This window comes from Balaenoptera physalus (genome assembly GCF_965194825.1).
Source record: "Balaenoptera physalus genome assembly, chromosome: 14".
In the NCBI taxonomy this organism is placed as follows: Eukaryota; Metazoa; Chordata; class Mammalia; order Artiodactyla; family Balaenopteridae; genus Balaenoptera; species Balaenoptera physalus.
In genome coordinates, this window is record NC_138893.1 from 47,700,277 (window position 1) to 47,712,877 (window position 12,601).

A 12,601-nucleotide genomic window follows, 5' to 3' on the forward strand; every position below is an offset into this window, starting at 1 on the left:
TGTCAATGATATGTTTTCCCTTAGGTTCTAGATCGCAGCTTTAAAAAGGAATTTTCTGAAATTCCCAGTCATCAGGTGGATATACTCTACAAACTTTTTAAACGCCGACCAAGGTTTGTTTCCTCTTTGCTATCATGTTTTTGAGAAAAAAATTTGTAAGCGTTATTAGATGTCAGCTTTTTCTCCCGATTAGTTCATAATATTCAGTGTAACATCTTTTATGTGAAAATGTTCAAGTGTCTTGATCATAACTCAGTTTGTTAAAGATCATTCTTATATCTTACAGTAGGCAATGAAGACTAAGGATTTCTTTTTACTATTTAAAAATAGTTAAGTATCTAGGTAATCATAGTGCTATTATAGGTTCTATTTTATACATGAAAGTAGTTCCTCGTAAGACACAAATGGCAGACAGATTTGTAAACTGTTTTTCCCAAGATGTGTTCCAGCAAGTGTGAGTCCCTTCCAGTATGAATTGGAATTACACATAAAAGTCTTCCAGGACAAAATAAGTTTAAGGAAATACTGGGTTGAAAAAGATAAGGTTAAAAGATTTTCTTTACTGAAGAACATTTCAGAACTTTTTGTAGCCTTTGCATCCCCAAGTATAAGAAATAGAGTAGGAAATGTTTTCCAGACTTATTCGACCACAAACACCCTTTCCTCAGAGCATCTCATGTGATTTGTGTTCAAGACAAAGTTTGAAAAATGCCAGTATAAATGATTGAAAATAACCATTATCAGAAGAGTTCTAAAATATCTGATTTTTATACCGAGACTAGCATTAGAATTACATTTCACAGATTTCCAAATTTTTATCAATTCAGATTTCCATAATTTTTAATCAGACATAATATAGGAATCATGGAGTTTGTCACAAAGATATAGGCTCATTTGTGTCTGAGATGCAAACTCATTCCCTCACCTTTGACAGGTTACATGCAACCTGAGGAATTCAGCCTAGAACAAGCCTTATGTCTTTGTTTCCCTATTTTTAAAGGAGTGAGTTACATAAGCCTGTGAAGAAAGAAGTGAGACCTCCCATATACTGGGAGGCAGCAGTGGAAAAAGCATAAACTCTATTGTCCAACAGAATTAGCTTTAAATCCTAACTCCACATCTATCAGACCTGTGGCCTCGGCCAGTCACTTCTCTCAGAGCCTCACTTCCTTCATCTAGAAAAAGAGGATTACAATAGTAACTTCACGGCGAATTGTAAAGCAACTTGAGAATGAGTGCCTGGTACAAATCTCTGTACCCTTCTCTTCCCAGCCGCAGGCCAGGGAAACAAAACTAATCCATTAATGTAGATAAAAAGAGGCACTTCTCCAGTTGCACATATATCTGAACATTTTCCAGGCTACTCACCTGCAACAAGGATACCAGCAGAGGATGTATGGGGCAGAACCAGGGGACATCCACGCTTCCCTCAGGCATTTACCTACCTGCTTAAAATGCCCAGAAGGGAGACATTTTCTAGTGCAGGTAAAGCTGCCAGTGCTGACAGCAACTGGGGACATCTATAGTCCAGCCGAGGTCATGTCTGGGGATCCAGAGAGGATGGAAGAAGGTCCAAGTGGGTGCTTTTCTCTTTAGGGTAATCCACCCACTAGCCACAGGAAACTGTCATGCAGTGTCAGACCTCTGCTAAGGGTTACATTAATTTAACAGTGATTTTTTTTGTATGTGAGAATGTGAAAGGTTAATGGGCTTTTATTGGTTACACCAGGATTCACAAACAAAAAGTGCACTCAGATATGACCAGTCTTGTGCCTTTTGGAGAGCGACCAGGATCTGGGAAATTGAATAAGGATGCCTTTGCCCAGTTAATGAAAGCCATGGATGACTTGGACAGTATTAATAACATGCCAGAAGGCTTGGACCCCTCCGTCTGGGAACATTTCTGCATGACCAGACGAGCAAAAGTGGAAAATGAACAGAAAGTATATAATAACATTTTATTATTTTATTTCATTTCATTTAGTGTACTAGTATCAAATATATAGTTTATGGTGGTCAGTGCTTCTAGAAAAGCTAGTTATTTAGGTTTTCCCACTAGGGTAGTAGTTAGTAATATTAATAATACTGATAAAGAAATAAAATATTAACCTCAGTCCTATTGAGGGCTAAGTACTTGTAGGCCCAAATTGATGGCCACTAGCCACACGGGGTTATTTTTTACTTGAAATAAATGTGGACAGTCCTAATTGAGACATGCTGTAATTGGAAAATACACACAGATTTAGAAGACTTAGCATGAAAAAAAGAATGGAAAATGTCTTAATATTTTTTATATTCCTTACAGGTTGAAATGATAATGTTTTGGATATATTGTATTAAATAAGATAATAAAATTAATTTCATCTGTATCATTTCACTTGTATAATGTGGCTCCTACAAAATTTAAAATTACATATGTGGCTTGCATTGATGGCTCACATGACATTTCTCTTGGACAACACTGTTGTAGATACAACTTCTCCTGTCTGCTCTGGTCCTGAGTAGTCCTCATCCCTTTTTGCATAGACTAGAATTATATTTCACCAGAATCAGCTTTATAGTTTTGCTAGAATATTTTGTTAATGTCACAAAGGGTAGCAACTTGAGAGTGTGTTTAATTGGGAAGAGACTCCTTCCTCTTGCTGCTTCTTGACCACACCTTGCCCCCTGGCCCTGCCGCCAGATGACCTAAATTGTGCCGCATGCGTCAGGCTGTCATATTCTTGTTAAAGTATCTATGATTGTAAAACTTTATCTAAGATATAAGAAAAATTCTAGTTGCTTGCATATTGTCTTTCAGTGAGAAGCAAATTTGATACTTTTCTAATTATTCATGGGATGTACCATGTTAAGTTTTGGGTTTCTTATATTACATAATAGCAGGATTTAAATTTTTGTTTATTTCTTATAAAGTTGGACTTGTTAAGGTTTTGTAACAAAGTTAAAAGATGTATATTTTTTAAAGTTCTTTAAAATTAGTTTGCTTTTATTTCTAAAGCTCCGTATGTTCTGAGATGTTGGTGATTTGGTTTCTTCAGGTAAAGCAGAAAGCAGCTGGCTTAATAGAAATGGTGGCTTTCCTCCAGAGGAGAACTGAGGATGATGAGAAGGTGCAACATGAAATTGAAAAAGTGTTCCATGAGCTCATCCTGTAATTTGAACCTTTCATTCATGTTCATTTATTCAAAATCTAGGGCTAAATTAGGTTGTGTTATCATGGGGAGAGAATGCTGACTCACTGGTTTACAGCTGGCACTGGCTTACCTATATTCATGGCTTTATAACTTCTCTTTGAGAAAGTGCATTTTGTTACATAAGACCTTATTTCAGAATGAAATTTGCCTACATGCTCCACTGTTCTTACTGCAAATGGTCAAGTTTTTTTTACTCTTCAATTTCTTTTTTTCCCTTTTTAAAAATTTGAAGCATAATTGACTTACAAAATTAGTTTCAGATGCGCAACATAGTGATTTGATATTCCTATACATTACTCAATGATCTCCATGATAAGTCGTTACCATGTATCATCACACAAAGTTATGACAATTTTATTGACTATATTCCCTATACTATACCTCACATTCCTGTGACTTAATCAAATAGGCAAATTTGGGGAAAATCTTTTATTTTAATCTCCTTCCACATGAAAATACAAAGAACATGTTTCTGCTGGTAAGTACTTTTAAGCTCAAGCCACACAAGCAAACTGTGTGGAAAATTAAGCAGATATCCAAGAAATTTCCATGTAGATGCCTAAGCAGCTAATATTTTTTCTTCAGGGGAGCTTGTTGTATTTTCCGGAGTAATTGGGATACTGTTTTAAGTCCTTGCTTCACTTTTGGCCATATTTACAGCCACATTGATAAATACTTCTCTGATGTTCCCAAATTCATCATTAAACATCATTTTCAGATCTAGGTGATGAGTAGGAATATGAATTACCTAAAAATAAATTTGATAAGTAGCATGCAGATTAAACATTGTTAATATAATATCAGAGATCAATACATAAAGTCAGAACTTTAACAGATTTGTTATTTGGTAACATCTCTATTTTTTCCACTTACATTCAAAACCATATTAATCTTTTCTTAATCATGAAGTAAAACTTTATGAATGTGTTTCTGTCCATACCATTCTTTGAGCGGCCGAAGTGTAATTCCACATCAGTAAGAAGAGGTACCATAGAGACCTCTAGGAAAGCTTGTCATTGGGAAAATATTTTCCACATTAATCTCCAGCATGTTTTCCTTCAACTTAAGGAAAATCAATTTTGAATTTTATATTCAATTTTTATATCAGATATATTTTATCGAATTTATGTATCAGATGATAGATGAAATTTGGAATATAAATGTATTACAAGTACTTACTTTAAAGTCTTTTTCAATTTAGATTACAGGAAGACAAAGTGAAATTCCAGTTGAATTTGACAATCCAAATCCTCCTTAAACAAGGGCAAGTAGAACTGGAGAATTTCCAGTTACTGCTGGATTATTCTGATGCAATCCTCATCAACAAGAACATAATTGAAGACTTGAATTCTGTGATTCGGGTAATTATCATGCTTTAAGGAGAAAAAACCAACATATCACCCGCTGTACCAAATATTTTTCATATTCTCCCATTTCTATGGTAAATCATTTTCATTCAGTTGAACCAGTGGTTGCTAACTCTGGCTCTACATTAGAATCACCTGAACAAGTTTACAAATGTGTCCAGACCCCACCCCTAAGCATGGATATTTTTTAAAAGCTTGCCAGATAATTCTAAGGTAAAAGAAGTTCAGGACCACGGAGTTAAGTGTTCGTTCTAATATACATGCTATTATTTTGTTAGTCAATCTCCTCACCTAATGATAAGTTTGATAAGCTTAGAGAATTGATTTCAGACCTTGCTTGTTTTCCGATATAAACATTTAATGTTGTAAGTTGCCTTCTAAGCACTATTTTAGCTGCATTCTGCAAATTTTGATATTTTGTATTTTTATTTTCTTTCCATTTAAAATATTATCTAATTTCCCTTGTAACTTCCTATTAGAAGTTACTATGGGTTATTTAGAAGTGTGTTATTTAATTTCCAAATATTTGAGGATTTTGTGCTATTTGGGAATTATGTGCTAATGTTGCTATACATATTACTTTTATAAATGCTCTTAACCCACAATATATTGTTATTATTGTTCCTATAGATAGTTATCTTTTAGAGTGATGAAAATAAGAAAAAAGCATTTCCTGTTCCCCTTCAATTTCACTATTTCAAGAGATCTTTCTTTGTATAGATTGAAGTTTCTGTCTTGTATTATATATACCTTCTGCTTAAAAAACTTCTTTTAACAACTGAATTGCAAGTCTGTTGGTAATAAATTCTCTCTGTTTTTCCTTGTCTGAAATTGATTCACCTCTATTATTGAAAGATATTTTGCTGGGTTCCCTGGATTGACAGATTCTTTCTTTCTCCCTCTCATTCTTTTCACTTTAAAGGTGTTCCTCTTCTTCTGGCTTACGGAACTTCTGACAAGATGCCTACTATATTTTTTTAATCCTTGTTCCTCTTAAAATAATGTGTCTGCCTTTGAGATTTTTCTCTTTATCTTTGGTTTTCAGCAGTTTGAACATATGTCTAGGAGTGTGTGTGTGTGTGTGTGTGTGTGTGTGTGTGTGTGTGATCCTTTTAATGTACTGTTGACTTTGGTTTGCTAATATTTTGTTCATGATTTTGGCATCTATGTTCATCAAGGATATTGACCTGTAATTTTCTCTTCTTGTGGTGTCTTTGTCTGGCTTCGATAATCAAACAGGGTAATGTTGGCCTCATAAAACGTTTGGAAATATTCCCTCCTTTTCAATTTTTTGTTAAGTGTTTGAGAAGGATTTGTATAAGTTCTGGTATGTTACGTTTTCACTTACATTCATTTCAAAGTGTTTTCTAATATCCCTTGTTATTTCTTTTTTGACCTCACTGATTATTTAATAATGTGGGGTTGAATTTCCACATATTTGTAAATATTCGAGTTTTCTTTCTGTTATTGACTTCTAGTTTCATTCCCTTGTGGTCAGAGCAGATACTTTGTATGATTTCCATCTTTTAAAATGTATTAGGATTCATTTTATGGCCTAACATGTGATCTGTATTTGAGAATGTTCCATTTGCACTTGCAAATAATGTGTATTCTGCTGTTATTGAGTGATGAATTCTGTATATGTCTCTTATGTCTAATTAATTTATAGTGTTCAAATCCTCTATTTCTATATTGATCTATGTACTTGTTCTATCCATTAGTGAAAGTAAGATATTGAAGTCTCAATTATTGTTATTAAAATGTCTATTTCTCTGTCAATTCTGTCAATTTTTGCTTCATATATTTTGAAGCTGTTTTTAGGTGCATATATGTTTATAATTGTTATATCTTCTTGAAGGATTGGCCTTCTATCAGCATATAAAAGCAATTTTTGTGTTAAAGTTTATTTTGTCTGATGTTAGTATAACTATTCCAGCTGTTTTTTGGTTACAGTTTGCATGGAAGATATCTTTCCATCCTTTCACCTTTAAGCTACTTGTGTCATTGGATCTAAAGTGAGTCTCTTCTAGACAGAATATTACTGGATCTTTTTTAAATCCATTATGTTTATCTTTGCCTTTTAATTGTAGGCTTTAATGCATTTACATTGAACATAATTACTGGTAAAGAAGAACTTACTGCTGCCATTTTGGTATTTGTTTTCTACATATCATATTTTTTGGTTGTTCAGTCCCTCCCTATTGCTTTCTTTAGTATATAATTGGGTTTTTTTGCAGAGAACCATTCTGATCCCCTTCTCTTTTTCTTTTCCCTATACATTTCCTTTTCCATATGCTTTCTTAGTGGTTACCCCTGGAAATTATAATTGACATCTTAATTTTATAACAGACTAGTTCAAATTAACACCAACTTAGTTTCAGTAGTATGCAAATCTCTGCTTCCATGGAGCTCTGTTTCTCCGCCAGTATGTTATTATTATCATGAATTACATCTTTATATACTATGTGTCCATTAACATAGATTTTTAATCATTATTTTTTGCATTTTTCTTTTAAACCACACAGGAAAAGTAGAGTACTTACAAACCAAAATACAAGAATACTGGCTTTTATATTTACCTATGTAGTTACATTTTTTATTTAGTTTTTTTTTTTTAATTTAGTTCTTCTGGCTTTGAGTTACTATCTACTTGCTTTTTATTTCAGCTTGAAGGACTCCCTTTAGCAATTCTTGTAGAGCAGTGTAGTAACGATGGGCTCCCTCAGTTTTTGTTTATCTCAGGAAGTTTTAAATTCTCCTTCCATTTTTGTTGTTAGAGTAGAAGCAACAATCATCAGATTTGTTGATGGACTGAATGTGAAGGGTCAGGTAAAGAGAGGGATCAAGAATAATTCTTAATATTTTGGCTTTGGAGCAACTGAGAAAGTGATGGTGTCATTCACTGACATGAGAAAGACTGGGGAGATGTAGCCTTGGCTGGGGACGTAGGATGAAGAATGTTGGCTTTTGTTAAATTTGAGATACCTATAGAACACCCCAGTGGAAATATCTAATAGTCAGAATTCAGGGTTGAGATATATATTTAGGAGTGTTCTATATGTAGATCACATATATTTAACTACATATGGATTATTACATATAGATATCTGCATAGAGATAATTTATGCCACGAGATTGCTTGAGACCACGTAGGAAGTGGGTAGATAGGAGGAGGGCATTTGGGCCAACACCCGAAGTCCAACTCTGAAAGATCTAGCAGAGAAGGAGTTAAGTGAGGAGACTGCGAAGGAGCTGCCAGTGAGATAGAAGGAAACCTAGAAACCATGAGAGGAACAGCTCCAAGGAGGAGAGAACCATGCACTATGTCAATTACTTGACAAGAGCAGTCTCAGTGGAGGGTTGGGGCAGGAGCTCAATTGGTGATGGCTGAAGAAACAATATGAAGTGAGGAAGTTGAGACCGGGACTATAAATAAATCTTATGACAAAGTTGACTGAAAGGAAAGGAGAGGGGAGATGTGGTAGTTCGACAGAAGTGTTTCTCAACCTCAGCACTACTGACATTTTGAACTGGATGATTATTTGTTAGGGAGAGATGTCCTGTGTATTGTGTGAAGTTTAGCAGCCTCCCTGGCCTCTACCCACTAGATGCCAGTAGCAATGCCCCCCAACAGTTACGTCAGCCAAAAATATCCTCAAACATAGTTGAATGTCCCCTGATGGGGCAATATTTCCCACATTTGGGAAATACTGCTCCAGAGAAATACTTGACCTTAAGATTTTGGAGCTGGTGATGACAAGATCAAGGGTATGATCATGGGAGCTGGGTGGCTGAGCAAGATAGAGAAAAGACCATTGAAAGTGGGAAATTCAAGGAACTGAGTCCAAGCAGTGACCAAAAGATGAAAATAATTTTTAAAAAGAGTAGCAGTTGGTATAGTCTAGTGGCATGAACTTGAAAAAGCTAAGTTCTTGAAGGAGAAGGGAGGAAAAATATAAAACATTAACTGATGGAACTCACATACAAATTTATTTTAGAGACATAGTAGTTTCACTGTTAGCAATCTGGGAAAACAACTCCATGAAAATATTCCTGAACTTCATGTAGGCAATTTGAAATGAAGTACAAAACATCTAGGTGTTTAAATATCATATTTAACCCATTGAATATTTTTGTTTTTCCACTAGCTTCCAACAAGATACTGCTGTGCCTGGCTGCATTAAATTACAATCCTTTATCTATAGTGTCAAGAAGCAGGGCAGCCTAGGGGTATAAATGCATACAGATTGGTAGATTGGTGATGGCAAGAGGAGTTCCTGCCTAATCACTGACATAAAAGTAAATTGGCTATGCCATTCAAATGTATCTTATAATCCCTTCTGTTTAGTAACTATCATGCTTTATAGTGACCAGATTGTGCCCATGAAGTAATTTTTTAATATCTGCTACATTTTAAAAAAGAGGATAGAATTATCTCTGCATTCCAAGTGTTTTCTAAGAAAAGCATTCAGCTTCAAATATTATGTATTCTGTATGCAGAATCATATTACATGAATATCGGAATGTACTTTTTCTTTAAGACTCAAGGACAAAAGAAAGTTGCTAGCATGATGGAAAGTAAAGAAATCCACAAAGGAATATTTCAGATCGAGTGGGAACATAAGAAAATGGAGATGGAAATGGAAGATCTAAATCAGAAGGCTTGGGATATTCAGATGCTGTTTTTTTCAAGAGATCGTCAAAAGGTAAGTTCTCCCTGCCCCCCACGATATAATTTTAATTTCATTCATTAATTTATTCATTCAATCAACCAGTATTTAATAAGAAGCCTCTGTGACGTCAAGCATGTTCTATGCCAGAAGTAGTTCATAATGTGACTATGAATTCTGTCTGTTTCTTCTGGTAGTTTACATTTGCTGCCTCTGGTTCTTTGTGACCCATTCAGTAGTATAGTTCTGTCTTGCAGTTCACCAAGAATTTCCTAATTGTCAAATCTAGTGGTCCCTTTCCCAGTCATAACCATCCCTGTAGCATTTGTCCATCTTCTTTTTTTTTTGGCCTCGTGGCATGTGAGATCTTAGTTCCCTGACCAGGGATCGAACCTGCAGTGGAAGCACGGAGTGTTAACCACTGGACCGCCAGGGAAGTCCATCCATCTCCATTCTTAATTGCCCATTGTTTTGGCTTTAATCATCCCTGTTTTCTCCTGTATTTCTTCCGACATGTCAGACCACTCTGCCTCTTTTCCCCATTTCTCTTTTGTTTCTCTTAAGTATAGCTATTTTTAAGATTCTGCCCTTAGCTCTGTGTTTCTTTCCATGCCCTCTCCTTTGATGATTTCTCTTTTTCTGACTTTCATGATCACTGCTAAAAGACTCATCCAAGCTTTCTGGATTCCAATTAAATTCGAATTCCAGTCTAAGCTCTCTGAACCTGACCTTTCTCAAGCTCTATTTCTGTATTTCCCACCTCCCAACAGCTCCTCTTCTTATTTTGCTTATTTCTGTTCTTTCAGCCATTCACTCAGGTTTAAAGTTGTTGTCCTCTTTGATTCCTCTCTTTCCCTTGTCTTCCAAGTCTTGACTAGTTTATCCATTTACTCCCTCATTCTCTATGCCCACTGCCTTTACCTTGCTTCAGTCCTTCCTTTTCAATGGTTTAGAGTATTTTATAATAATCTCCTAACTAGTCTCTTGACCTTGCGTTTTTCTCTTTCTAATTATACTGTATACTGCTGTCACATTCCTCTTCAGGTCTAATAACATTACTACTCTGCTCAAATATTTTAAAGTTCCTCTTCTTACCTGGCACATGAATTCTCAAATCCTTAAGTGGCGTTCGGTGTCCTTCAAACTATCTTTTGAAATTCATTCCCACTGTTCCTCTTACACATCAGTATTCTCAAACCAAACTGATTTTATTTTCTAGGATTCTACCTCTGTGCCTTTGCTTATACTGGCTCTTCTACCTGCAATATTTTTCCGCATTTTTTTTTTCACATCCCTAATCTATCTATTTTTCAAGGTCTGGTTTAAATGCCACCTCATCCATAAAGCCTTTTGATTTCCCCAGTTCAGAGAAACAATAGCCCAACTCAAACCACCTTTTAGTTTGCATGTCACCTTACATACATTCTGGCAACTAATCATACTACATGTTCTCTTTTTCTTGAAGGCTCTGTCATGTTATCTATCTTTGTTATCTCCCTCAGTATCTTTAACTGGGACATTGTTAATATGAGACTTAATGAGACACTCTCAAATGAGACACAATAAATATTTGGTGAGTTGAATAAGTGAATGAATGAATGAGAAAATAAACTCTAGGCATTTGTAACTATTAGTATATAGATGAGTGTATCAATAGCCAAGTATAAGTAAATAGCATGACACTAAAGTCAAATCAATCCTAACTTGGATAGATAATTTTTATGAGAAGCAGTAACTTTCAAAACTAAGATAATCTTTATAAAATTATCTACTGAAAGAAAGAGAGAAAAATATCCTTACATACATTGTGGGTTTTTTTTTTCCTCTTAAAGTACCTAAATGAACCAAACTATGAGACTCTGATTGCCATTCAGATTGGAATAATGGAGCAAACCATTGCTGTTTTAGATAAGGTAGGTCTCAAGGATACTGATCATTATAATTCCAGTAGTTGTGAATGATTTGAACAAAGTAATAGTTTGCAAATCATGAATTCAATAGAACCTACCAAAATCTTGGTCTTTTATACTGATATTCAGGATGTAATTAGAGGTCTCTAAATAGTGTCTTTGCAACTGTAACCAATGTGGTAGCCTGAGGCACTTCTTTTTTTTTTTAATTTTTATTTTATATTGGAGTATAGTTGATGAACAGTGTTGTGTTAGTTTCAGGTGTACAGCAAAGTGATTCAGTTATACACATACATGTATCTATTCTTTTTCAAGTTCTTTTCCCATTTAGGTTATTGCAGAATACTGAGCAGAGTTCCCTGTGCTATACAGTAGGTCCTTGTTGCTTATCTATCTTAAATATAGCAGTGTGTATATGTCAATCCCAACCTCCCAATCTATCCCTCTCTCCCTTCCCCCAGTAACCATAAGTTTGTTCTCTAAGTCTGTGAGTCTGTTTCTGTTTTGTAAATAAGTTCATTTGTATCATTTTTTTAAGATTCCGCCTATAAGCGATATCACATTATATTTATCTTTCTCTGTCTGACTTACTTCACTTAGTATGATAATCTCCAGGTCCATCCATGTTGCTGCAAATGGCATTATTTCATTCTTTTTAATGGCTGAGTAATATTCCATTGTATGTATGTACCCCATCTTCTTCATCCATTCATCTGTCAGTCATTTAGGTTGTGAAGCACTTCTTTTAACATTTGAATTAACCCCTTGGGAGATATCAGAGTGTAGGTAAATTTCCTGTTTCACATTAGGTTATGATTTATGTAGTAGAAGTGCTGATAGTCTTTCCTTTGCATTGTAAAGGCTTTGTTTTACCCTAATTGCCTAACAATGCTCAGTTTTGAGTGTTTAACATATATGGAACAAAGTAATCTCAAGGCTATGTGTTTTTAAAATCTTCTCTCATTTCTAAGAACATACAAATTTTTTTCTAAAATGTGTATTAACATACCATTCTATCTTTCAACAAATAATTTAAGTACCTACTATGTGCAGGCATTATGCTAGGTACTAGGGATATGATGGTAAGATGTCTTAATGATGACAATGTATTTAAATTTTAAGAATAATGTCTTTATAAAATATATTTTTTTCAAAATTATTTCTGTGGGGTGTCATGGGAACAAAAATTTCAGACCCACAAAAAGAATGTGGAAAACTGCAAAAAGCTGCTTAAAAAACTGAGAAGGTGCAGCAATCAAAAAGATGTAGCAAATTATACCCTAAGCTGCAATTTACGAGAAGAACTGGTGGCTGTCTCAGAGAGGAAAGACATCTGTAATGCAGTGGGTAAGATTTTTTTCTTTAATCAACTGTCAGTTTCTTTAAAAGTGATCATAATTCCTAAAATCTGTACAGTGGTTATAAAGCTACCAGTATTTTTTCCATATGTTTAATTGATT

The 12,601-nt window shown here is 34.8% G+C and overlaps 1 protein-coding gene across 11 annotated transcripts in view; it reads left to right on the forward strand.

Moving 5' to 3' along the window:
• Positions 1 to 12,601, forward strand: part of CFAP43 (cilia and flagella associated protein 43) — a 123,493-nt gene that overhangs the window by 109,467 nt on the left and 1,425 nt on the right. For 9 of the 11 annotated variants that reach the window (XM_082425056.1, XM_082425058.1, XM_082425061.1 and 6 more), the window contains 7 exons: positions 25 to 113; positions 1,730 to 1,943; positions 3,039 to 3,151; positions 4,396 to 4,555; positions 9,103 to 9,267; positions 11,064 to 11,144; positions 12,335 to 12,488. In XM_082425056.1, coding sequence (XP_082281182.1) covers positions 25 to 113; positions 1,730 to 1,943; positions 3,039 to 3,151; positions 4,396 to 4,555; positions 9,103 to 9,267; positions 11,064 to 11,144; positions 12,335 to 12,488 — 976 coding nt within the window. Of the gene's footprint in view, positions 1 to 24; positions 114 to 1,729; positions 1,944 to 3,038; positions 3,152 to 4,395; positions 4,556 to 9,102; positions 9,268 to 10,696; positions 10,805 to 11,063; positions 11,145 to 12,334; positions 12,489 to 12,601 lie in introns of those variants that run through there. The other 2 variants (XM_082425064.1, XR_014253453.1) reach the window with 2 other exon arrangements.